Source organism: Manacus candei, unplaced genomic scaffold, assembly GCF_025592945.1.
Source record: "Manacus candei isolate 608988 ecotype Guabito, Panama unplaced genomic scaffold, ASM2559294v1 h1tg000042l, whole genome shotgun sequence".
Lineage (NCBI taxonomy): Eukaryota > Metazoa > Chordata > Aves > Passeriformes > Pipridae > Manacus > Manacus candei.
Genome location: NW_026138090.1, coordinates 4,687,537 through 4,712,379, shown reverse-complemented (window position 1 = coordinate 4,712,379; position 24,843 = coordinate 4,687,537). Strand labels below are relative to the sequence as shown.

The 24,843-nt window shown below is 43.5% G+C and overlaps 2 protein-coding genes across 13 annotated transcripts; one reads left to right on the top strand and one right to left on the bottom strand.

Annotated features, from left to right (window-relative positions):
* The first annotated feature begins 47 nt into the window (after positions 1 to 47).
* Positions 48 to 13,306, top strand: DCLRE1C (DNA cross-link repair 1C). 10 transcript variants are annotated; one of them, XM_051795299.1, is made up of 16 exons: positions 167 to 230; positions 322 to 373; positions 1,289 to 1,448; positions 2,012 to 2,096; positions 2,543 to 2,618; positions 3,161 to 3,220; positions 4,280 to 4,335; positions 4,984 to 5,085; positions 5,338 to 5,410; positions 5,576 to 5,716; positions 6,599 to 6,700; positions 7,305 to 7,441; positions 7,604 to 7,658; positions 9,060 to 9,148; positions 10,009 to 10,109; positions 10,586 to 13,306. In XM_051795299.1, exons 5-16 carry the CDS (start codon positions 2,568 to 2,570, stop codon positions 11,548 to 11,550), a joined length of 1,932 nt encoding a protein of 643 aa, XP_051651259.1. In that variant the 5' UTR covers positions 167 to 230; positions 322 to 373; positions 1,289 to 1,448; positions 2,012 to 2,096; positions 2,543 to 2,567; the 3' UTR covers positions 11,551 to 13,306. The 10 variants fall into 10 exon arrangements, with proteins under 10 accessions (XP_051651255.1, XP_051651259.1, XP_051651257.1 ...); XM_051795297.1 differs by having other exon boundaries at positions 1,650 to 2,096; XM_051795302.1 differs by lacking the exons at positions 2,543 to 2,618; positions 4,280 to 4,335 and adding an exon at positions 2,690 to 2,931 and having other exon boundaries at positions 10,586 to 13,305.
* Positions 13,307 to 13,857: 551 nt separating this feature from the next.
* SUV39H2 (SUV39H2 histone lysine methyltransferase) lies at positions 13,858 to 23,820 on the bottom strand. Of its 3 annotated transcripts, none has more exons than XR_007905878.1 (7): positions 23,743 to 23,820; positions 22,606 to 22,751; positions 20,975 to 21,646; positions 18,935 to 19,081; positions 18,241 to 18,370; positions 15,999 to 16,903; positions 13,858 to 14,224 (listed from the first exon to the last, which is right to left on the bottom strand). XR_007905878.1 is itself a non-coding variant. In XM_051795309.1 (7 exons), exons 1-6 carry the CDS (start codon positions 23,759 to 23,761, stop codon positions 16,794 to 16,796), a joined length of 1,224 nt encoding a protein of 407 aa, XP_051651269.1. In that variant the 5' UTR covers positions 23,762 to 23,820; the 3' UTR covers positions 13,858 to 14,224; positions 16,788 to 16,793. The 3 variants fall into 3 exon arrangements, 2 of the variants coding, with proteins under 2 accessions (XP_051651269.1, XP_051651267.1); XM_051795309.1 differs by having other exon boundaries at positions 16,788 to 16,903; XM_051795307.1 differs by having other exon boundaries at positions 13,858 to 16,903.
* Between the last annotated feature and the right edge of the window lie 1,023 nt (positions 23,821 to 24,843).

Here is a 24,843-nt window from a genome sequence, read left to right as displayed (position 1 = left end):
CCGCCATGGCCGCTTTAAAAGGGCCGTGCCCGCCTCTGATAGGCCGGCGGGGGGCGGGGTCGCGTCGCGATTGGCTGGGGGCCGGGGGTGAAGGCGGAAGCGCGCGGCGCCGGCGGCGGCCATGAGCCGGTTCGGGGGTCGGATGCGCGAGTACCCGGCTCTGTCCATCGACCGCTTTGATCACCACAACCTGCGTGCCCGCGCCTTCTTCCTGTCGCACTGCCACAAGGGTGAGCGGCCGCGAGGGGCTGGAAGCGTCTCCGGGTGCGCCACACCTCCCCTACACCCCGGTGACCGCCGTACCTCTCTTTTTCCCCCCAGATCACATGAAGGGGCTGCGGGCGCCCGCCCTGAAGAGCAGGCTGGAGGGCAGGTACGGCGGAGGATGAGGGGGGACGGGACCGGCAGCGCTGAGGGGGAGGCGGCGGTGCGCGGCAAAGCGTGGGCAAAACATCTTGGGAAGCTGCCGTGGGTTATAAGTCACAGCAAGGACACCTCCTTCTAGACCAGGATGCTCCAAGCTCCGTTCAACCTGGCCTTGAACACTCCCAGGGATGGGGCAGCCACAGCTTCTCTGGGCGAGCTATACCAGTGTATAATCCGCCTCACTATACGAAGTTTTTCCCTTTTATCTACCTAAGCTTTCAATTTAAAGTCATTCTCCTCTATCCTTGTAAGATGTCCCTCTCCGTCATTCTTATAAGTCCCCTTTAAGTATTGAATGGTGGCAATATTGAAGGCTCCCCAGAGCCTTCTCCTCTCTATGCTGAACAACAGCAACTCTCTTAGCCTGTCTCCATAGGATCCAGCCCTTGGATCATTTTTGTGGCCTCCTCTGGACCTGCCCCAACAGGTCCTTGTCCTTCCTGTGCTGAGAACCCCAGAGCTGGATGGAGCACTCCAGGTGGGGTCTCACAAGGGCAGAGCAGAGAGGGAGAATCATCTCCTTCGGCCTGCTGGTGATGCAGCCCAGGATGTAGTTGACTTTCTGGGCTGTGAGTGCACATTGCAGGCTCATGTTCATTTTTTCATCCAGTAGGACCCCCAAGACCTTCTCCACAGGGCTGCTCTTGATCCATTCATACCCCAGTCTGTATTAATGCTGGGATTATCCAAACTCAGGTGCACTTGGCCTTGTGGAACTTCATAAGGATCTCTGCTGTTACTCCCTGGAAGTGCACACTGACAGTGCTGTCTGTGCTTGTGCTGTGAAGAAGGCCAGCTAGTTGAGGGAGGCAGTTATTCTGCTCTGGCCAGCACTTGTGAGACTTCTTTTTGGAGTATTTAGTCCCATCCTAGGCTCCCCTGGACAAAAAAACCACCCCGACAGGTGTTTGGAGCAGGATCACGCTGTTCTGGGGCAGGAGTGTGTGATGTGTGAGGAGAGCCTGAGTGCTGGATGACTGCAGCTGTGGGAGTAGGAGTCAGCTGTGTGTCACTGTTTGCAGGTAGGGATAGAGAAGATGGAGCCAAACTCTTCTTGGAGGTGCATAACGAAAGGGCAAGGGACACCTTTTTCACCATGAGGGTGGTCAAACATGGGAATGGGCCCAGGGAGGTCGTGGGATAGCTGCCTGGCACTTTTCATTTATTAGAGTAGATGTTACCTCTCCTCAGATGCAAGCAGAGAATCTCTTTTTGCTCGTCAGGTCTCTGCACTGTGCACAAGATTAATAGGGAGTATTCTGTGTTCTGCTGAATGCTGACTGCCCCAAACACCTGTTCCAGGGGTGTGGGTATAGAAACAGAAACATGTACACCTGTACATGTGACCACTTCATTTGTGTCTACAAAAATCCATGCAGGCATGGGCACACAGAGGTAAGTTTGGGTTTGCTGTGCTGAAGAAAAGCCTGCAGGCTTCCTGCTCTGCTCTGCTCTGCTTCTTCACATGAGAGAGTGTTCTGAGCACAGGTTTTGATGTGCTGGGTGCCAGGTGCTGATGTGTCGTTAGATTGTTCCTTGCCTCTACTTTAAAACACTCTTCTCTCTGCTTTTTGTCTCCTCACAGCTTGAAAGTTAAACTATACTGCTCACCAGTAACTAAGGAATTGCTGTTGTCTAACTGGAAATACAAGTTTTGGGAGAATCATATTGTGAGTTTGTGTTTATTTTTAAATTAACATTTTCCAAGCAGTGATTCTAGGAAAGAAGAAGCTTCTGCTCCTCAGAAATGCGTAAATGTTGGTGTCGATACAATGTTTCAGGTCTTAAGTATTTCCAACAATGTGTCTTTTCTGCTGCTTTTCTGCTCTATGGGATTGGTTTGTTGATGTTTAATTATTATTCCACTCACATGAGTTTTTCCTTTCTTCTCACCCTCAGCTTTACATGGCCATCATCTTTACATTGATCATTTGTATCTCTATCATTTCCTTACCCTGCTCATGTGTTTTTGCTCCTGTCTTTAATTAATTTCTCTTTTGCTTAATTTAAAATCTCTTACTGCTTGGAGAATATATAACCTGTAGTTATATTATTTTCCTTTTACTTTTTGGAAAATGGACTATCTCTAACATGAAAACGTTTTAATGATGTGAAGTCACTGAAGAACTAAATCAGTTTACATGATTTCCACTGTTTGGAGCCAAACTTCAAGGGATCAGTGTCATGTACAGGTGTGACTTGTAGTTATTTCCTTCCCTTTGCAGACACAGGCAACATGAAATTGAATGTGGTTTTTTTACAGAAATAAAAATAATCACTTCTGCACAAACACAGGAATCCATGCTCCCTGTGGTCTGTGGGCTCTCCTGGTAATAGGGGGCAGTGGGAAGTGCTGTAGCACAGATCTGTCTTAGAAAGATCCACTGGTGTGCTCTAGGACTGGGATGTCTTGGGTCTTGCAATCATCCAAAATAAGGCATATGATCCAGCCACAGAAAGAAGAGCTGTTGCTGTAATAAGTCTCACATGCTCTAACTTTTTTAGGTATGTACACCTTGGTTGAGGTATCTCCATTTCATTTTTAGACAACTTTCAGGAAACTTTTTTTCCCACTGGAAATGGAAATTCATGACTATGGGAAAATGACTTTGATTTTACAGGCTTAGCAATAACCACAGTGAGTGCTAGAGATATCTAGATAATGAACACCAGCCAAAAACATGAAACACAACGTCCAGTAAATCCTATAATGGAATTAATCATTTTGTTACAGGTTGCACTGGAAGTTGAAACTCCAACTCAGATTTCTTTAGTAGATGAAACATCTGGTGAGGTAAGTTCCAGGAAAAAAAAGATTCATATATTAGTTAAGGGACAGTAATGCTGTTTATATGAGTATGGGAAACACCTTACCTGTAACATCCCAAGAGGATAAGCTATTTTTAAAATGCATGTTACCCTCCTCTCCTGGATGTGCAGCCAATGAATTCTGTTGCCCTGCTTTGTTCTTACAATCATAGCATTCTTTTGGTAATGCCTTTCCAGGGCATTACCAACTTACCTATTGCTCTTTTAATTTTTTTTTCACTTTGTATCTTCTGGCTTATTTTAATTAACAAGCTTTAAATGCAAAATGTTAAGGTCTAGTGGAGGATTTCCACACAAAGTGTATCCTAAGATGCCATTTCCGTGGTGCTTGTGGATGCTTGGTAGATGGGAGGCTGCACATGGCATGTGCTCACAGCCCAGAAAGCCAAATGTGTCCTGGGCTGCATCACAGGAACTGTGGGCAGCAGGTTGAGGGAGGGAGTTCTGCTTCTCTGCTCTGCTCTGAGGAGACCCCACCTGGAGTGCTGTGTCCAGCTCCGGAGTCCCCAGTACAGGAAAGACATGGACCTGTTAGAGCAGGTCCAGAGGATGGCTACCAAAAAGGAGAAGGGCTACATCTGAGGAAAGGTTGAGAGTTGGGGTTGCTCAGCCTGGAGAAGAGAAGGCTCTCGGGGAGACCTTTCAGTACTTTAAGGGGGCTTATAAGAAAAATGGGGACAGACTTTTTAGTAGGGCTTGTAGGGACAGAACAAGGGGTGATAGATTTACACTAAAAGAGGGTTGATTCAGACTAGATACAAGGAGAAAGTTTTTTACAATGAATATCGTGAGACACTGGAACAGGTTGCCCAGAGAGTTGGTGGATATCCCATCCCTGGAAACATTCACTTTCAGGATGGATGAGACTGAGCAATCCAATCTAGTTGAAGAGGTCCTTGCCCGGGGCAGGGGTGTTGGACTGGATGAACTTTAAAGGTTCCTTCCAGCCTAAACTATTCTGTGATTCTGTACTTGCTCACCAGGAACTAGGGAATTAGAACTAATGCTAACCCATCTCTTCCAGAAAGAAGATGTAGTGGTGACACTTCTGCCAGCTGGTCACTGTCCAGGTTCAGTCATGTATGTACTTTCAGTGCCTGAAATGTTTCTGCTGAGAGATTTGTCCTGTAGAGTTCTCACTGAGTACTGTTTTGGGTTGTGGTGTTGGTTTTTTTTCCAACTAGAAGAAGCTAATGAATTAAAAATTCTTACTTGGAGGAAATACTATTGTGGCAGGGCCCACCACCTTTGATGAAGGTTGGAAAACCACAGTACTATCTGGGATCTGTCCAGATGGAAGTTGTTACCTTGGTGGGGCAGATTACTTTTCCCCGTGCCTGAGTGATTTCAACTGTACTTAAAAATTACATACAAAACTGTTATTGAAAATAAATCCTCCATTTCTTGAGTATGACATTAAAAAGAAGGTGCCCAGCTCTAGATACAGCTGCCCAATAGATGCCTTTGGCTCCAACAGTCAGCTGGGCCACCCTCATTGATTTTGTGAGGCTTTTGTCTTCAACTCTGACTGGGCCAGGCACAGGTTACTTTCCAGACGTACTGTGTCTGATTTTTTTGTTTTATCTGAAATTACTGTGGAACCAAGTTGAGACCAGTGTTTCTATTACAGGTTAGTCAATGGTGACTGCCCTAAGCAAGGTAACAAATCACCACCTGGCATTTAATGCTTTATTTTGCTGCATTTGACCCAGCTGTTGCTGTTTGCAGGTTTCTGTTTGAAGGTGAGAATGGCACTGTGCTGTACACAGGGGATTTCAGGCTTGCAAAGGGAGAAGCAGCCAGAATGGAGCTTTTGCATTCAGGGACCAGGTGAGCTATTTGTGGGAATTAGAAAGAATAAAAGATCATATGGCATGGACAATTCAGGAATAATGTACTAATTTTTTCCTCATTTTTTATTCTGGATTAAATATAATTGCAATGCTGCAGTTACAAAACCCCTTTGATTTATTCTTTGTAATAAAGAGGTAATAAAGATTTGCTTCCTTTTGAAAAGAGGAAGTGGTGTGTCTTAGTACTGTGATGCAATATTCCCTCTGATATCACATTTCTCTCCTCCAGAGTAAAAGACATCCAGAGTGTGTATTTGGACACTACTTTTTGTGATCCCAAATTTTATCACATACCAAGCCGGGTAAGTCCAAATAAGCTGTGAGAGGAAAGGTCCTTAAAACTGCTGATTAATTAACCATCCCTTTTTTATGTAAGTCTTGCAAGACAATGCCATTTTGCGTTTCCAAATTGCAACACATAGAAAGTATCTTCAAAGATGATTCACAGCATTTTCTACACTTTTCAGGAGGAATGTTTAAATGGGATCTTGGAGTTAGTGCGAAGCTGGACCTCACTGTCCCGCTGTCATGTTGTGTGGCTGAACTGCAAAGCTGCTTATGGATATGAATATTTATTCGTAAACCTCAGTGAGGAACTCGGAATCAAGGTAATGTTTCTATGATTGTTGCTTTGGAATAGATCCTCAGTAATGATTGTGGCCAGTCACCGAGCTGGCAGTGGCTGTTCAGAGGGCTGCTGTGTGTTACAGATGTGCCTGCTTTCATTAACTGCCTTAAGAAGCTGCAGTTGTGCTCAGAATGAGTTAAGTAGTTGATTCCAGTCTGGAGCAGAATCACAGAATATGCTGAGTTGGAAGGGATCATTGGAAGGATCACTGAGTCTAACCCTTAGCCCTGCACGGGACCATCCCCAAAAGTCACACCATGTGCCTGAAAGTATCATCCAAATGCTTCTCGAACTCTGACTGTCCAGGCTTGGTGCTGTGACCACTTCCCTGGGGAGCCTGTTCTAGTTCCCAACCACCCTCTGGGTGAAGAACCTTTTTCTAATATCCAACCTAAACCTCCCCTGACACAACTTCAGGCCATTCCCTTTTGTCCTGTCACTGGTGACCACAGAGAAGACAGCAGCACCTGCCCTTCCTCTTCCCCTCACAAGGAAGTTGTAGATTGCAATGACATCTGTACTTTCCAAACAGAAGTTAATTCCCAGTTTTCAAGCTCAGCGTTTACCTCTCTCCCTTTTATCTTGTGAATGATAAAAGCCATTTACATACAACATTAATAGTGAGCAGATATATTCTGACTTTCTGATTATATTCTTCCCTCCTCAGCATAAGAGATATGTTCTACTTCTTCTAGATGTCCAAATTTTGGCTCACACGTCTCTGCTTGGACGTTATTAGTGGGAGTAGTTTTTAAATGCCTCCTCGTATCTGGGGAGAGCAGAAGCACATCTGTGCAGAAGCTCGAGCTGCAGCCTGGCAAACACACTGAGATAATGAAGAGTAAACTCTGCCTTTCTCTAGGTGCACACGAACAAACCTGATATGTTCAGGAACATGCCAGAGATCCTGTGCCATCTTACTACAGACCGACACACTCAGATCCATGCCTGTCGACATCCTTGGGTGTGTATCATTCTGCAGAGCCTCTGCTAACTTTGCTGTGAAACTGTGGCTATAGGTGCTGTGTTTTGGGCTTGTGCTAATGAAGACTGGTGAAATGGTGGTTTGATGTAAAGAAGAGTGAGAACTTTAGTTAGCAGGTTGAAGTTTAAAAAAAAAAAAGAAAAAAGGGAAAAATGTATTAGCTTATGCTGGAAATAGTTTAATTGTATTTGAAACCTGAAAATTGTATTAAGTGAAGTAAAACAAGCAGCAGATTAGATCAGTTGGGTATTATCCATTTAAATGTATCAAAAGCAGCTCAGATGATGCCTGCTGCAGCCATGCACTGTGTGGTTGTAGCACATGGCCTTCCCTTTCCAGGATGTCTGTCAAACTGGAGGCTCCAACTTGGAGGAGCTCAGGTAGAAGCAGAGATGTCACTTTGGGGCATTGGTCTCTATGACTGATTTGCTTTGCCATCTGCACTAAGGAAGCAATGTGCAGAGTGTTTCAAGGGAGTTGGAAGTGAGAGGAGATCTTGGTCTGCCTAGATACTATGTTGCCTAATTACTTGGGGGGGAAAAAGGGGTCCCTATTGCACTTAATTTTATCTTGTGCTGGGCAGGATGATGACTGCTTCCGAGGGAACAGACTGCCCTGTGGGCTGACTTGCCAAAATGGAACTCCTTTGCACATAATCAGCATCAAACCCTCCACTATATGGTTTGGGGAAAGGATCAAGAAAACCAATGTAATCGTGAGGTGAGCATTTGGGCCACACAGAAACCTGTTGTTTGAGAAACATATCTTACCTGACACTTGTATACTTAAATCTCAAAATGGACTTTAAGAGCAGGTTATTCTTGACTGTTGACTGAGGATGAAGAGCAGTTATCTAATTTTTGTGCCTCCTCTGTTTTTTAGGACTGGGGAAAGAACGTACAGAGCTTGTTTCTCTTTCCACTCTTCATACAGCGAGGTTCGTATACTTGTAGTTCTGAATATACAATGATTAAGAAAACATAAAGGAGATTTGATTGTTCTGGAGTGAATGACATGACTTGACACAAAAAAAAAATCTTGTCAATAATAAGACATAAGGGGATAAGAAGTCCTGATGCTGAAGACAGAGAAACTTGTTTTAGTATAGCTGCAGAGTAGTATATTAAAGAAGGGCAGGATTACAAGCCTATTTTTTGTTCTCTGTTCTCAGCATATAGGTCATAAGTTTGCTGCCTGCCTTTGTATTTTAGATTATTATGTAACTATGCAATGCTTAAAGCATGGAGTTTTGGTTTTCAATACATTGTTTATCTACTGTGACTCAGTTTTGGGTAGGTTTGCCTTCTATTTCCCTGCCCACACATGTAAACAGAATTTTCTCACATCCTCTCTGCCACTGCTACTCCTCTTTTTGTGTTAGGGAATAAAAGGAAATTGGTTGTGGCAGCATCCTCCCCAGAGGATTTAATGTGACTCGATCCAGTTCTAAAAACACTTCTCTCTCCTAAAAGACTGAAACTGGATCAGCGCTAATAAGGAACCTGTAACAAAGCCTTGCCTCATACAAAATGGAGATTATTCAGAGCCCCAGGAAGACAGTCCTCTTTTTAAGATCCTGTTTAAGTTTTAGTTTGCTCTACCATAAGGAATTTTAAATGGAGGTACTAGCATAGTACATACAACCTGACAAGTTTACTGCTGGAATATGGGGGTAGTGTAACTGTAACACTCCTTCTTCCACATGCAAAAATAGATGGGCCCTGCTGTCTGTACAGATAGGAGTGTAATCTGCAACCTGCAAGTGTTTCCAGTGCTCAGCACTGACAAAGCCTCAGCTGGAGTGGAGTGCTGCAAACTGAACACAATTCTTCAAGAAATTTACTGTCTGGAGAGCATCCAGAAGAGAACAGAGTAAGGCTTGGAGAAACTGATGTGTTTTGTCAAAATGGGCTTTTACAGGGGATTGAAGGGAGACTTTAGGAAAAGTCTCTGAGGAAGGGAATACCTGATCTGCACACATAGGGACTTGAAGTCCAGTAAGAAAAATGCAGGTTTGAAAATAGTGACAGCAGTAAGGACAGGGAAGTGCTGGATCACATTCCAAATCTGTCCAGCCTTTTTTTTCAGAGATAGTGATGGTCTGTAGAAGTTGATAATTGCAGTGAGGTGTTAGGTGAGGCTGACTTTTCAGAATCCTTTCACACTTGTTTCTTGTTCCAGAGCTATCCACTTGGATAGAGTTTAGCTCATGGGTCGCATTGGTCTTTACACGAGACCAGTGGTAGTACTTTTTGGTATTCTTGCATCAGTGCTGCCTTTAAGTGAAATTCTTAACTGTTGATGTAACTTATCAAATTGCTTCTTCTCTGGAATTTAGATTAAGGATTTCCTGAGCTATATCTGTCCTGTGAATGTGTATCCCAACGTACTGCCACTGGGTGGGACAGAGGACAAAGTAATGGAAATGTAAGTGACAAATGGCTGCTGGATGGAGGTGGTCCAAACTCTCCTCTTGTGAGGACAACTTCCCTCCTGAATTCCGGCCTCTCAGAAGGGGCACTGCCTTTTGCTTTACTGGTCTGATAATTCTTTTTTCTTTTTTTCCTCTATATTCAGTGCCACAGATTTGAGCTTTCTGAAGCGCACTTGTATGCTGAGTTAAGTGTGAGAGTTTGTATTCCACACACTACTTCTATCTATGTGTAGAGGCTTTCCTGCTGGTAAACTCTGGAAGCTGAATACACATTCATCTCACTGTGTTCTGTGACCCATTTCTATTTCATTGCAACTTCTCAGAAGTTTCTTTTAAAAAGGGTTTCTTTGAGGTCTTGAACACCTCCCCTCTGCATCAGAGGCCAGTTCTCTTGCAGGTGTTGGCAGCTTAGAAAGCACTCTCACAGAGCAGGAGAGTAGTGGTGTCACTCAGTCTGAACAAAACCAGGACTCCTTTTTCTGTTCCTTTTTTCTTTTCCTCCTTAATTAAGAAAGGAGACTTTATACTTATCAGTTATTGAATAAAACTGCAGTCAGATTTTGAATCCTCTCATCTTGTCTCATTAAGCAAGGAACTACAAGATAGTTTCCAAATGACGTACATGTTTTAAGGTAAATATGTTGAAATGACAGATCTCTACCTTTAAGCTGCTCAAGCTCACCAGTGAATCAAAAGCTTTGACCTAGGTATTGCTGCCTTTGCTTTAACATTTTTGCTGCAGTGCCTGTGAAAGGCATAGAGCAGTGTACTTACATCAAGTTAAAAGTTTTACTTCTGCTTCTGAGAGTGTCTGCTGTGTTCTAAACATAATTGCTTTTCTCATTCCCCTCAGATTAAAGCCATTATGCAGGTCATACAGGAGAAACATGGAACCCAGGTACAAGCCCTTAGGAACACTGAAGAGAGTCCACAAGAGAGAATTATCTGATACAGGTAAAGGTTCTGATGGTGCTACTGCACCTTAAGTGAGAGTCTGAGACTATGCAGAGGTGCCAAAAGCCTCAGTGTTCACCACAGTCTGTCTTTGTGTTCAAAACAACAGTTGGAAAGGAAAAATATAAATTAACTTTGGATTTTAAGAACATTAATTGTGTAAAAACACACTTGTTTGCAGTCTTAAAATGTAGTTGCTGCTCAACAGCCCTTTCAGTCTTTGGATAGAGTTCCTTCCCAGAGTTCTGAACCAGCCCTAGGAAAGCTTGTTCTGACTGCCCCTCTGTGAGGCACTGAGCTGGACAAGGTATGGCAAACACTGTCAGTAACGTCCTGCAAAGTCTCCAGCTGGGTTAAAGAACTTTTTCCTCAATTTATACTAAATGAATTTTTATTAAAACTTTGCTCTCAACGAGATTTTAGCAGAGATGTGAACTTTTCTTAGTGACTTTCTTTTTCTGTTCGTTTCCTGACAGATGAAGATGATCTCTTTGATTCAGAATCAACTTCTGCAAGGCCTAAGATTGCAAAACAGCAGGCAGGAGAGAGCAGGCCATCCAGCACAGGACAGCCTGAAAATGCTGAAGGAAATATTAATGAGAGCACAGAAAGTTACAAAGCAACCACAACTTACACCTCCCTCCAGGTAGATTTTGTGGACTGTGAGGAATCAAATGATGATGATGATGATGAAAATGACGAAGAAGAATCTGAAAAAAATACAGTTCAACTTCTTTCCCATGAGCCAGATGCCACTTCCACAGCAAATTTCAGTGGAGTAACTAGTGACCAACAGGACTCTAATGCCGATGTCCCTTGCTGGGATGAATTCTTTATGTGTAATAAGTTAGAGGAAAGCTCTGAAAATGAGGACAACATCCCATCTTCAGCAGATGCTGGTGGGTCCCAGTCACTCTTCAGTGATTCGGATGGAGTAAGTGACTCAACACACATCTCCTCTCAAAATTCTTCTCAGTCAACACACATATCAGAGCAAGGGAGCCAGGGCTGGGACAGCCAAATGGACACAGTGCTTATCACCTCCCAGGAGAGAAGTGCCCTGGACTTCAGCAAAGGTGGGAGCAGAGCAGTTGTTCCTGTGCTGCAGGAGACTGCCAGGGACAGTCAGCCGGAGAGTAGCAGGGGGAAGCCACCAGGGCAGAGCAGACCCTGTGTCTATGATGGCACCTGTGACTTGAAAAGCAAGGGCTGTGAGAAAGCTGCAGAGACTGGCACTGCTCGTGTTCAGGATGCGCTGGTGGAACTAAGTGACAGCTCAAGGACTCCTGACCTGGAGCTGAGGAGGGACTCCCAGAGCTCCTCTGACTTCGAAATTCCCTTGACTCCTGGTGCTGAAGTGCCTCAGCCAGATAAACTGTACCATTTATATGAGAAGCTTGCAGCAGGGAAAAACATACTCAGTGAGAAAAAAGTCTCCTGAGGACAGATATAACTGATTACATTGTGATGATACCCAAAATGTTTATTAATACCCGAATTCTTTTTCTCTTTAATGCCAATTACTATATGCAGCTATGCTGACTCATGCAATTATTTTTTTTTTCCAGAAATATCTTACTGTCAGAACTAGGAATTTGTAGTCTGTGTAACTTTATTGTTCCTTCCATGAAATACTGAAAACGAAGTATTCCTAGGAGGGACTGTAAAACATTCTACCTCCCAAGGTTCATTTCTCCAGGACTGTAAGTAGACAAAAAGTGGACAAAAGTAAGCATAGGACACTAAATGAAATTTAGTGTTTATCATGAGCTCTAAGAGTTTGCCTTTGTAATGTGATCTCAGGTTTTAATAAAATACCACAGCTAACTGTGGGGAGGAACACATAGGAATGACCACATAAACAAGGCAGTATTATCACTATTATCACTATTTAATTAGTATTCACTGCAGTTATTTTTAAAAACAACTGCAGAACAAATTAGAGAATTACTGAGAATGTGAGGGGTTTTTAACTTGTTGTTAAATCAGATTGTTCAAGAAGTCTCTCTTTACACTGAGCAAGTGGTGTCATCTGACTTTTAACTCCTGAGTGAGGTACTACACACCACTGTCTATGCTTTACCTCCAACTGGTTGCATACAACTTGTCATCAGTTCCTCCATGTTTTGGTTTGTTCTGAATTGTTTTTCAGAAAAACTTTAAATCTTGTGGTTCCCAAGCCACCAGCCATGGCCTGCTCTGGCAACAGAAGGTAACCTGTTATCCCAGACAGGTGGTTGCATTACTTGAGGCTCCTGTACTACAAAATTTCACTTCCTCTGCAACATCCTGTAGACTTCACTGAATTCTTTTTCAAATCAAGACAATATATTCTCTATACATGTGTGCTATCATAACTCTCTCTGCCAAAATTCTTAGGTTCTACCATGGAAATGTAATTCAGGTTTTAGTTAAACTGCAGTGCCTATAAAATAAACCACAGAAGTCATCTGAAAATCCCTGAGGTTTCCTATCCATGTGGTCTTAAATGCCAAAGAATTAAACAGACCTTTAACACAACATCTCTCCCCTCCAAGTATGCCTTGAGTCTTTGTGCCATGTTTAGTGATATGTGAATGTTAAACCAGCCAGCATTCTGACACTGGGAACAGGGGCAGGAGGGGACAAAGCATTGCTCTGATCTACATATGATTTTAAGGATATTTAAGATCTGTGTATTTCTTCACTGTCACCTTGTCCAGTGTTTGTGGGATTTGTTAATGTAATTTCCAAATGTGATTTATCAACTTTTGGGATTTTTTTAGCAAGCCTGAATGGAACTGCTGTTATAACTACTTATGTGAATAAAGTCAGGTAGAGCAGAACTTACTGTGGGCTTGTTTCATACCTGTACTGTGCATGTAGGTTCAGGGCTGCCTTTACAGGGTGCTCAAATACACAGGAATCCAGTCTGCTTCAGGCAAGTTGACAGTGTAAATTTATACCACTTCTCACCAGCCCTAAACTGAAAACAGATGATTTCCTCATGGTTATTCTGCTGGAGTCTTCACAGGGCTAGAAAATTTTGGGAACAGCACAGGAATTAAGAGGTTGCAGTCTTAAAACAACTTCTACTGCTATAGCTAATTTTGACAGGCTAAGATTTATTTTTTTTTTAAGAATGACAACAACAAGAGAAAAACTAGATTTCATTTATTTTATCAAAAGCTATAGGAAGATAGCAATACTAGAGATCACACAGTATGAAAAGAAAATGTTCCTGAGCTTACAAACTGCATATTCTAATGTACACAGTTCCTAAAACATACATTAGAAATAACCAAAAGATTGACTTAATTTGGAGATTAAATAAATAGACAATAGCTTTTCTTACAGGTGATCTTGCAGCTTTAGTTTTGCTACCAAAAAATAAAAATAATCCCAACAAAAAAAGAACAGCTGGAGAACAAGCCACCAGTCCCCAAGAAGTGCATACACACAACTGAACTGGTGACCATGACAATGCCAACAAAGCAAAGCAAAGGCAGAAGCTGGGCTGGTTTAGGTTCCCTAAGAAATTGAAAATAGCTTTTTCTCCTTTTCCCATTTGGCAATTTTCAGCCAAACTCATAGAAATAGCAAAAAGAGTTTTAAAAGTGACACAGTGTCCCTTTAAGCTAATTCACTTATGGCAATCCAAATGCACTGTGCATATGTAAATATAAAATACTGTTCAACGCTCTAAACTGGAAACTGGATACATGGATTTACTTCAAATAAATACAAAATGCTGTTGCCTCCCAGAACATAAATTAACGGATCTTTATTTATGGCAGAAGATAACACACATATCCTTCGAGAACAGCAGCTTTATTCCAGCACTGGTGATAACATTCACTGCCTCGGGACAAGGCAGATGCTGAGCTCAGGTACAACTGCCACAACTGTTATCTTTTAAACTTGCAATATTTAAATCAAACTGGGCATGAACATCAACAGACAGAAACAGGAGCCCGCCCTGTGCCCCGGGCGTGGGCGAGGCCACAGTAAGGAATCCATTTCTTGCCGCAGCCGCTCTCTCCATCCTGCAGTGACAGGGCGGGCTGCCGACTGCAGCGGATTAAGGAGCTGGAGACTGCAGATTCCATCCACATGGAATGCACCGCTGGCTCGGGCTACATGCAAGAGAAAGCACTAATGACTCCAAACGATGCAAGATCATCTGGAGTTTGCTAACATGAAAGCTCCACATTCCACTTTAAATAAAAAAATAATCATTAGAGATGTGGCATGATAAAAGCTGACTAGATTCAGCATTTATCCAAGTGCGTGAATACAGGTGAGCTTGGTCACATCAAATACTTTCAAATCTAAGCAAACTTTCTCCTATTCATTAAGCAATATATAGTCTCTATTTCAACGTGTATCTCTGTATTGGAGATTACAAAACTCACACAGCATTTCCAGTGGCCCACACTCTTCACCCTATCTGTGATACTGATTTGGGCTAGTAGCATATAAAATGTCATTTTCTACCAAAGGGCCAGATCTTCACTGCAAATGCAACTGTGCTTTTTAATGAGCAACCTGTATTATCCTTTGAAGTGCTAGTAATTAACATGGAATTTAAGGCATTTGCTAACATTAAGTAAACAATTACATGCTGGGCACCTTATAAAGGTAATTAGCTGACCTATGATACATAGCTAGCATCCAATTATGGAGCATCCATTTATGGAGCAACATTGTTCTGCCTGACCCTGTCAACTTTTACATGACTTGTAAGCAATATGCAAGTTTTACGAGATTTTAATCCATGAGAATAAAGCACTTGGATCATCCCTGGAGCACGGACCTTGGCTGTAACCCCACTCCTAACCCCCTTCAACTGTTGTTTTGAAGCCAAGCAAAACTTAGCATATGTTACGAACAGATCGAGACAACTTTAAAATGATCAGGAAAAAAAAAAAAGGACTCAAGCAGCTGAAGAACAGCACGTTTCTCAGCCTTTACATTCAAGAACATCTTACAAATGTCTACTGGAAATGGGTATACTCACCCCTAGTCTAACTTCACTGAAGTTAACATTTTTGCAACCAGAAAATACAGGCCTAGTATCTTAGAAGTCTGTCACTAGATAAAAAAGTCACAGTATGTAAAAACTTAATGGAAACCAGTTGTGAATATACATCAATTTCCAGGGTACTTTTGCACCTAACAGATAACTTGAGCATATCTCCACAATGCATCAACCTTGTTAGACAATGGGCTGCTCTCCCTATCTTTTGCTATCTATTTTCAAACTGTAGTCAAGCAATTTGTTTCAGCCATGACTGCCAAATTTCTGCAACGAAAACAAACAGCAAATGTTACTACCAACAATCCCGTATTTACAAATCCTCTGTAGAAATGCACTCCTCTTATAGCATCCTAACTAAAAATCAGAACATAACTGAAAAAACTTCTAGATAACAGAACATCAGCTAAAAAGTTCCAAGTTTTACATCTGGGATCTGCTAACACCAATTACTTCATTCGCATGGAGTTCCATGGACATTTTACAATTCGCATTCCTATGAACCTTCATTTGCACACTGGCTGTCTTTAATCCCTCTCTCTGGTGCCATAAAGGTTATTGCTGAGTTCTTGAAGCTTTTCTTTATACAACAAAAAAGCAAAAGAACTGTCAGCTATGATTTAGGATTCAAATTGAATGCCTCCTGACTTCTCAAGGTATAGAAAACACGTAACATCACTTCATCCCCCTGCAATCAGCTCCTGAAGGGCTATGGCTGTGAGCTCACATTTGAATGTCAGAGGCAAGTTGAATATGAGTCAGCAGTGCCTTGGCAGCCAGGAGGGCCAACCATGTCTTGGGGGGCATCAGGCACAGCATCGCCAGCCGGGTGAGGGAGGGGATTGTCCCGCTCTGCTCTGGGGCACCCTCACCTTGAATTTTGTGTGCAGTTTCGGGCACCGCAATGTAAGAAAGATATGAAGCCATTAGAGAGTGTCCAAAGGAGGGTAACAAAGATGGTGAAGGGCCTGGAGAGGAAGCCGTATGAGGAGCAGCTGAGGGCACTTGGTCTGTTCAGCCTGGAGAAGAGAAGACTGAGGGGAGACCTCGTTGCAGTTACAACTTCCCTGGGAGGGGAAGAGGGACAGGCACTGATCTCTTCACTCTTGAGACCAGTGACAGGACTCAAGGAAATGGCATGAGGCTGAGTCAGGGGAGGTTTTAGTTGGATATGAGGAAAGTTTTTCACTGAGAGGGTGCTTGGGCACTGGAACAGGCTTCCCATGGAAGTGGTCACAACACCAAACCTGACAGAGCTCAAGACAATGCTTTCAGGTGCATGGTGTGACTCTTGGGGTGTCCTGCACAGAGCCAGAAGTTGGACTTGATGATCCTGATGAGTCCCTTCCAACTCAACATATTCTAGGATTCTGTTAATATTCAAATCAAGGTACATTTTAGAGTTTTCTTGGCATACATTTTACTGCTTCCTACACAACAGTTCTAGAAAAATCTATTTTTAATCCCTGTTATCAGTTTTGTATTTGCCTGAAACACTACAATCTCTTTCTTTGGCTAATGCCATTTCAATTACAAACACAATGCCTTGTTTTCACAATCCTTATTTACATTAGATGTAAGAATACTTGAATATATGCATGAAAGAAGAGTCTTCTTAAAACACATTTAAAAGACAACAAAGTATTTGTGACTTTGGATACCCGAACTCAGTTGAGATAACCTCTGCAACACACAGCTCCACATTTACAGACAGTTCTGATCCTCTTTTTGGATGGGCTAAGACCATCAGCAGAGTCTGAAGTCAGATCTATTGAACCTGCAGCACAGATAAACACAAGTAAGAAAGTTTTAAAAGACAGACCTAGGCCATGCCTGGTATTCAAACATCTTCTAAAGGCCTTCTGACACCTCAGATAAAAGGGTGCAAAGCTATACTCAAACTCTACTAACACCCTTGTTACCACTATTGTACAACATCCAGCATACACATCAGAATCCAAAACTCAGCAAACTCAAGCCTTGTTCCCTCACATTTGTATCCACACAGATCAGCTGAGAGTGCAGCCAGCCTTTACTGTCAGTGTTACAGACACCACATAGAGGAGGAGGAGTTTTAAGGATTCCAGATCAATTTGGCAGTGTCCTGGGTTAAGCCCAGCTGGCAATGAAACACCACACAGCCACTCACTCACTCACCCCCACCCCAGTGGAACAGGGAGGAGAATCGAGAGTAGAACTTGTAGGTTGAGATAAAGACCTTTTAATAATGGAAACAAAATATAATAACAGCAATACTAGAAATTATAATAAAAAGAGAAATACAAACACAAGTGATGCACAACGCAATTGCTCACCTCATCCAGACCCCACCCCGGAACCCCCATCAGCCCCTCCTGGGCAACTCTCCAGTTTCTATACTGGGCATGACATTCCATGGCACGGAATATCCCTTTGGCCAGTTCAGGTCACCTGTCTGCGCTTCCTCCCATCTTTCTTATAATTTTTTTTGTGTACCTCCTCGCTGCCAGAGCATGAGACACAAAAAAGTCCTTGACTTAGGATAACCATAACTTAGCAGCAAACAAAACATCAGCATCTTATCTCATACACAGTCCAAAACACAGCACTTTACCAGCTACTGAGAAGAAATTAACTCTATCCCAGCTGAAACCAGGACAGTCACATCATCTGTTCCACAGGACCTACATCTGCAACTGAGGCCTTCAGACACCAGACACCAGAATCCAGAGACAAACCTGTGGTGCCTTACACTGCTGAGCTGTAACAACTGCCTTAGTAACTATCACTAGCAGATTACTTAGAAAGTAGCTTATCTGAAGTGCCTATCTGAATAAAGGGAAGCTTTATTTAAGAGTAGCCTGATCATTCCTTTGAGCATTCCTTGGACAAACCTTCAAAATCATTTGCCTCATCAGACAATGCAACCACAGTCCCTGCTGTGAGCTAGGAGTGCTGAGGGAGGCAATGCATTAGAGATGAAGGGAAAAGCTTCTGGGTGTGATCTTCTTTGCACAACACATCACAAGCCTGAGCTGAAATGCTGTGATGTTTGAAATGCTACCATCAGTCAAGGCTGCAATAAAACCCACCAGCACTTGCCCTCCCACAATAACCCTGTTAAAATATGCAGACCTTTCATCTGGTAGTCAAAGGTCAGCTCTTCTCCAGCCTTGATGGTTCGGGTAGAAAACAGTGCTATTCGAGGAAGACGCAAGTCGAGGTTGTCAATAAACACATTGAAGACTTGAAGATTTGGATCACACTGCAAGCAAAAGTGAATGTAGCTTCTGTTAATTTGCTGAAGTGTTTAAGCAAACCAAGGTCACAGGAAAGATTTAGGAGGGAAAATGGTATTTCTCCCCTCTAGATAACTAAGAAAGCACAGGAATTTTCATTTGTGCCCCTACCAATGAAATGCAGCACAACACCACATCCTGCCCTGCTACAAAATAACATCAATTCCTGTCGCCTTTGACTCCTCGCTAATTTTATTGAGGACATGTCACACGTTAGGTATTTCAGTTATTTGGAGAAAATACATCAAATCAACTCCATTTGGTTGTCTAGAATCAGCTGATTCAGTGACAAACCCAGTCCTACCAAATGTCTACTTCAGGCAGCATCTCACTCCTGGAGTTTTGTAGGCAGTCTCAGTCCAAGTAAGGCCAAGTATTCCATTCTATTTGTTATGTCATCTGACTGACTGGCATGAAACTACTCCAGAAAAACTGCAAATATGGTAAGAAAATGTTTACGATAGGAGAAGATATTTCTGGCACAATTAGGATAATTCTCCAAATTCTTAGTATACAAAACAAGGTCTTACACTGTGATTCACAAAGTGGGACACATTTCCATATCGAGCTGCATCTACTGTAAATTCATCTGAGTCATAATCCAAATCAAACAAGTATGTATTTCCCTGGTTGTCATAGAGCTGGCCTCGCCTCTCTGCTTCCTCACTTGTAATCACCTGAAAAAAAAAAAAAAAAGAGAAAAAAAGAAACCTGCATCATATTATTAACTATTACTAAATTAAAACAGAAATCAGAATCAAGTTAGGAAAAAAGCTTTACTTAGTCAAAAATACCACATTCAGTTCTTGATGTTGAAATAGCATTCCATCTCAAATAAATGAAGGATACATACATACAGCTAAACTAATTAGTGACTGAGGCTTCTCTGGATGCAATTTGTCTACAGCTGATACACAGCACTACGTTGTCTCAGGGAAAAAGCCATCTGAGCATCTTCTACTAAGAGGTGTGATGACAATACTATCAATTGTTTCTACCTAAATTTTCTATATACACACGTTTTTCATTAGACCCAGAAAGCCTCTTTTACTTAAAATCAAGTTTCAGCTCTCTCCCTTTGCACAGACCAAGATCAACAGGCATCAGTCTTTAAAACTCAGGCCAGGTGTTCCTTTCCTCCCTCCCCAGAAGCATTTCTTCCTGCTATTTTTGACTGCAATGGAAGATCTTAGTCATAACAACTCAGACAGGCCCATCACTTCACAAAGCTCAGTCTATGCAATCAGGTGAGCTTGTCACTTTTGACAGAAAAAACAGCTCAAACTACTTCATCTGTAGCCTATTACCTTAAATGCATTCTGTTTATTATGATTTCAGCAAAGAAATCATAATCTGGCAGCAAGACATACAAAATGTGATGGAATTGAATTATAAATCCCTCTAAAATCTTTCTGACAGATGAGATTGGAGAATTCCTTCGGCAGCTGGAAGTAGATTCAGGTGAAAGGGTAAATACACTTTTTCCTTTAAGCAACAAAGTTACATAACCACCCTTCTGCATTAACCCCTCCACAGAGATATTTGCAATGTCTGGTAGGAACACGAGAAGTTAGAAGATTTGGGGCATGGAGGAAATACATATGAGACCATAAACATTTCCTCTTAAATATTTCCTTCTGGGAGGACAGAAGGAAATATTTTGAGTCAACACAGTAGCAAGGCAGACCTGCGGTAGAAATGTAACACACTGGATCACAGAGGCTGCCAGAAGCTGCTGGTGCAAAGAGCCCTGAAGCAGAGCAGAGGCTGAGCTACAGAAACACAGGGCAACACAAGATCTCAAGAGTAACTCAAGGTCTGTATTTTATAATATAATATAATTTTATAATATAAAAGTTCTCTTTGAACTTTCAGTAAACAGATAACATCCATACTACAAGAGTTATTCTTGCTTTAATCAAAAGTAATAAATATGCTTGGAAATACTACCTTAAAAGTTCAGACAAAACAGAAAAGGAACTGACAGACTGTGCAGGGAGTTTCGTAACAACTGTGCCTCAGGAACATCAAAAACTACAATAAAGATGATCAGGAAAGAATAAAAATTATGACTGCCATAAAAGAAATGGAGGATTTGCCTTTAGAAATACTATTAGGACACGTATCTAAAATAATTCTTCAGTAGTATATGGGATAAGTATTCTCTTTACAGTCAACCTTTTACAACTGCTCTGGAATGAAGGAATGTTCTGGACAATATAATTTTGCTGGCAACTTGAATGTCTATTTCTCTTTCTACTTAAAAGCAGACTGATCTATTATATAATAAAACCACAGAATATCTTGAGTTGGGAAGGGTACCACCAGGATCACAGAAGTCCAACTCCTGGCCCTTTGCAGATCACCTCAAGAATCCCACCATGTGCCTGAGACCATTGTCCAAACACTCCTTGAACTCTGTCAGGCCTGGTGCTGTGACCATTTCTCTGTTCCAGTGCCCAACCACCCTCTGGGTGAAGAAGTCAAGAAGTGTTAAAACTAAGAGAAAGCTCAAAGACTTTATCTAATATTTCCTTTATTGTATGTAATTCATCTAAGGAGATACATACCTCTCCAACATACTCCATCACAAAACTGTTGGTTTTAATTTTCTGGAGGGTTTTTACTCCCCAGCCACGGCCATTGTTGGTTCTGAAGATGCAAAGGGAATACGGTGTACCTTTCTGCACTATCCTATTAGGGCAGTCAGGCCCACACCTACAATAGGAATTGCACTCATAGATGGGCAAGCCAGGCTGGATTTTTAACTTCTTACGTTTATTGTAAGCCAAAATAAACCCAGCCTCCTTTGGACAGCATTTCTCAGCAGGGCAGTCAGCACATTCACAGCCAGTCGTTATTCCATTGAGCACATTTATCCCCGGAGCAGGTTTATACTCATTAATGTAGTAGAAGTCTAAGGGAGGCCCTTCAAGATCCACAGTGTTTTCTACCAGGATCATTGCTTTGTGATTCTTTTTCCTGTTGAGTTCTTCTTTCCATCTCTGCAGGGCTATTCTTTGCTTGGCCTTCTTTACAACATAATCTGCAATGGCAGGTTTCAAAGCTTTAATGTGGTTTCTCACTTTCAGTGCTTTGCCTTCTCTCACCCGAGACAAGTATTCATTCTTGTCACTAAGAAAGTTCTGAAGAAGCAATGGGCAGTTCAGATGCTTCTCAGGTTCCCAAGTATTTGAAGATTCTGGCCATCCTTTCCATTTCACAAGATAGTATTCTTTGCCCTTGAAACACAGAAATAGATATAGATTTAGCCACAGTTCCTTTTACTGCAATCCAGCATCACAGGGCACACAGACAAACAAAAGAGATCTGGAGTTAAGGATCAAGCATACAGTGCAGAGAGCCTTGATGTCCCCATAACAATTACAACTGGGGAGAAAGAGAAAAATCAGGTTTTCTGTTTGCAAATAAAGGACAATTTTGCGTACTTTACATATCATCTCTAGGGACAAAGAAAGCAAAAGGTGATGAATTCTGATCCCCAACAGCATACCTGGAGGAGGAGGCTAATTTGTCAAGGTAGGTGGCACGTTATGCTAACTTGCTGTATGACTCATATGCACAAACAGAATGTAGTTGTAACACATACAGAACAAAAAAAAAAATCCAAAATTTAGCAGAAAAGTCTAAACCCCACTGTTTGTGATATCAACCATCCTCCTAAAGCAGTAATCAGTTTGATACATGTAATACTGTAGTTACAATGAAGCAGCATACATTTTGTACTTATTTTAAAAAGGCCAAATAACTGTAACAAGGCCAAATCCTGAGACTGAATTTCAAAGGAATCCAGTTACAGCACATGGCCCTAACTCTTCATCAGACTAAAAGAGTCAAAAGAGAAATACAGATGGTTGTCTGCAAATAAAGGAGAGGCATCATAATTCATACCAAGCTACCACCTAAAGCATCAGCATCTTATTTAAATTCTAGATACATAAAGATGAAACATTTCATATTCTAACATTTCTGTAATTTCAGGAAAAGACCTTCCACATACTGAAAGCAGCAGTTTACACCACTTTCAATTTACAGCTCAAAGTTTAAAAGATATTTAATTTGATGACAGCAAAAGCTTTGTCCTCACTGCCTGTTGCTTTGTATTATGAACAAAACTACCTTTAGCTCACTTCCAAATTTCAGCTGAAAGAGTGATCAAATTGGTCTGTGTTTCTCTTACCTCTTCTACCTTGTAGTCACACAAATATTCCACCTCATAACTCTTTAGACTCCTGTTGGTGATTCCAATGGATTTACATCTGAGATTTTCCTTCCTACATAATTCTTGGAGGGTCTCAAGTGAAGCTAGACATGGCACATACCAGGCTACAATAAGAAAATTGGTAAAGAATCCTATTTAATGTCTCGGCTAAATTGAAATCATTATTGCCCTATCCCAGAGTCCCCACATTACCATTTGTGACAGCAGTCCACGAGTCTCTTGTACAGCAGTAACGTCTCTGACTCAACCGTTCTCTAACGGGTCAAGTGAAACACACCAATGATTCCCTCCCTGCACCTTTATTCTGCACAGTACGTTCATTTATAAAGAACAACAAATATTTTGGAGGACAGAGACTTGCACGGGCAAAAGCTGCACTAAGCGCCGAGCAATTTTCCTGCAATTACAGCATCCCATAACTGAACCAAGGCAAGAAGGAAACCTCCATTCTTTAACAGACCGCCAAATTTCTGTAGCCAAGCGCAACGGAGCACTCGCGATGCAACCATGGAGACTGGAAGAGGAAGCAGAGACCCACGGCGCTCTTCCAGAAGGATCGCGGGTGCCCTGTCAGCCGGGCGGGTTTCAGGGGACGCAACACCCCGCGGGGCGGCTCGGAGGGAGCGCCCGGGAAGCACCGGGATGCCGGGGTGGGACGGAGCGCAGCGCGGGAGCCGCGGGGCCGTGCCCGGGGCTCCGCGAGGCTCTGCCGGTCCCAGCGCCGGGAGCTCGGGAAGGCGGGAGGGGGCGGCGGTGCTTTTTCCGCGGCCGCGCCGGGACCCAGCGTCTCTCCCACCTCCCGCTCTCCTCCCACAGCGCCCCTGGGACAGCGGGCGGGATCCTCAGGGAGGCAGGCAGGCCCCCGGGGCAGCGGGCAGGACCCCCAGCCCTTCCCTCCGCGCCCCGCCGCGGGGCTGCGGGCGGGGGCGGTGGGGACGATCCTGACGGAGCCGGGGAGCGGCAGCGGCTCGCAGCGCCCAGAGCGGGCGGGAGCCTCCCCTCGCGCCCTCGCTCGGTCCTCGCCGCCCCCCCATCGCCCGGCGCGGGGCGGGCAGCGCCCCGGGCGGCCCCGACCCCGGCACGCTCCCCCCTCACCTCCTCGCCAGCCCTCCATCTTGGGGGGGGCCGCGCTCGGGCCGCGCCGGCTCCGCCCCCCGCCGGAAGGGGGCGGGGCACAGAGCGCGGCCCTGGCGCGCGCGAGCCCCGCCCCTCCCCTCGCGCCTCAGCCGTGAGGAGCTCCCGGCGGGACCCGGCCGGGAACGCGGTGGGACAGCGGGGACAATGGAGTGAGGCGGATTTGAAGCTCCCCCGGGCCCATCAGCGGCAAAGCTGAAAGGAGGAACCGCGGAGAAGCGGTTCATGCACTTGCAGGAAAAAAAAAGTTACACCATGATCGCAGCGCCCTCCTCAAATGCGGTGTTTCCTCTTCATGTGGCTTTCGCAGAATCCATCGGTTTGGAAAACACCTTTGAGGTCATCGACTCCAACCTGTGATCCAACACCATCGTGTCAACCAGACCAGGGCACTCAGTGCCACGTCCAGTCTTTCCTTAAACACCTCCAGGGACGGTGACTGCAGCACCTTCCTGGGCAGCCCATTCCAATGCCTAATCACCCTTTCTGTGAAGAAATTCTTCCTAATGTCCGACCTAAACCTGTCCTGCCACAGCTTAAGACTGCGTCCTCTCATCCTGTCACCGGTTTTCTACAAGAGCCTGAACCTGTAGAGAAGGTTTCGAGTTTGCTCCAAACCCCACAAACCTGCACCCAACCAAGCAGCACCTCGGTGTCTCTTCATGAGTATTTATAAGGCTGTGGAGCTACACTGCCCCTACATTCCCAGACTCTGGCTTTTCCAAGATCCCTTTTAGAAGTTTTCACAGAGGAAACAGCGAACTGCAGGCCTGTCAGTCTCACTTCAGCAGTAAAATTCTGGAGATTATTCTGAGAGGTATTATAAAACACCTGGAGGACAATGCAGTCACTGGTCACAGTCAGCACAGCTTCATGAAAATCTTGCTGGACAAACTCAATTTCCTTTTACAACAAAGAATCCCACACAGTTACCAGGGGAAGCCAGGTGGTGTTACATCGTTGGATTTCAGTAACGCTTTCGATACTGTCTCACAACAGTATCCTTCTGGATACAGCTGAATAACCATGTTACACAACAGGCCAGCAACTGGCTCAGAGGTT

What these genes read in the sequence shown, in the direction of transcription:
- DCLRE1C (XM_051795295.1), top strand. Translation starts at nt 122, where the DNA reads ATGAGCCGGTTCGGGGGTCGGATGCGCGAGTACCCGGCTCTGTCCATC. An exon ending in TTTATCACATACCAAGCCGG is followed by an intron (nt 5,411 to 5,575) that starts GTAAGTCCAAAT and finishes TACACTTTTCAG; the next exon opens with GAGGAATGTTTAAATGGGAT. An exon ending in GAGGACAAAGTAATGGAAAT is followed by an intron (nt 9,149 to 10,008) that starts GTAAGTGACAAA and finishes CATTCCCCTCAG; the next exon opens with ATTAAAGCCATTATGCAGGT.
- SUV39H2 (XM_051795307.1), bottom strand. An exon ending in GTGACTACAAGGTAGAAGAG is followed by an intron (nt 21,647 to 22,605) that starts GTAAGAGAAACA and finishes CTGTGTTTCAAG; the next exon opens with GGCAAAGAATACTATCTTGT. An exon ending in CCCACTTTGTGAATCACAGT is followed by an intron (nt 18,371 to 18,934) that starts GTAAGACCTTGT and finishes TTTTGCTTGCAG; the next exon opens with TGTGATCCAAATCTTCAAGT.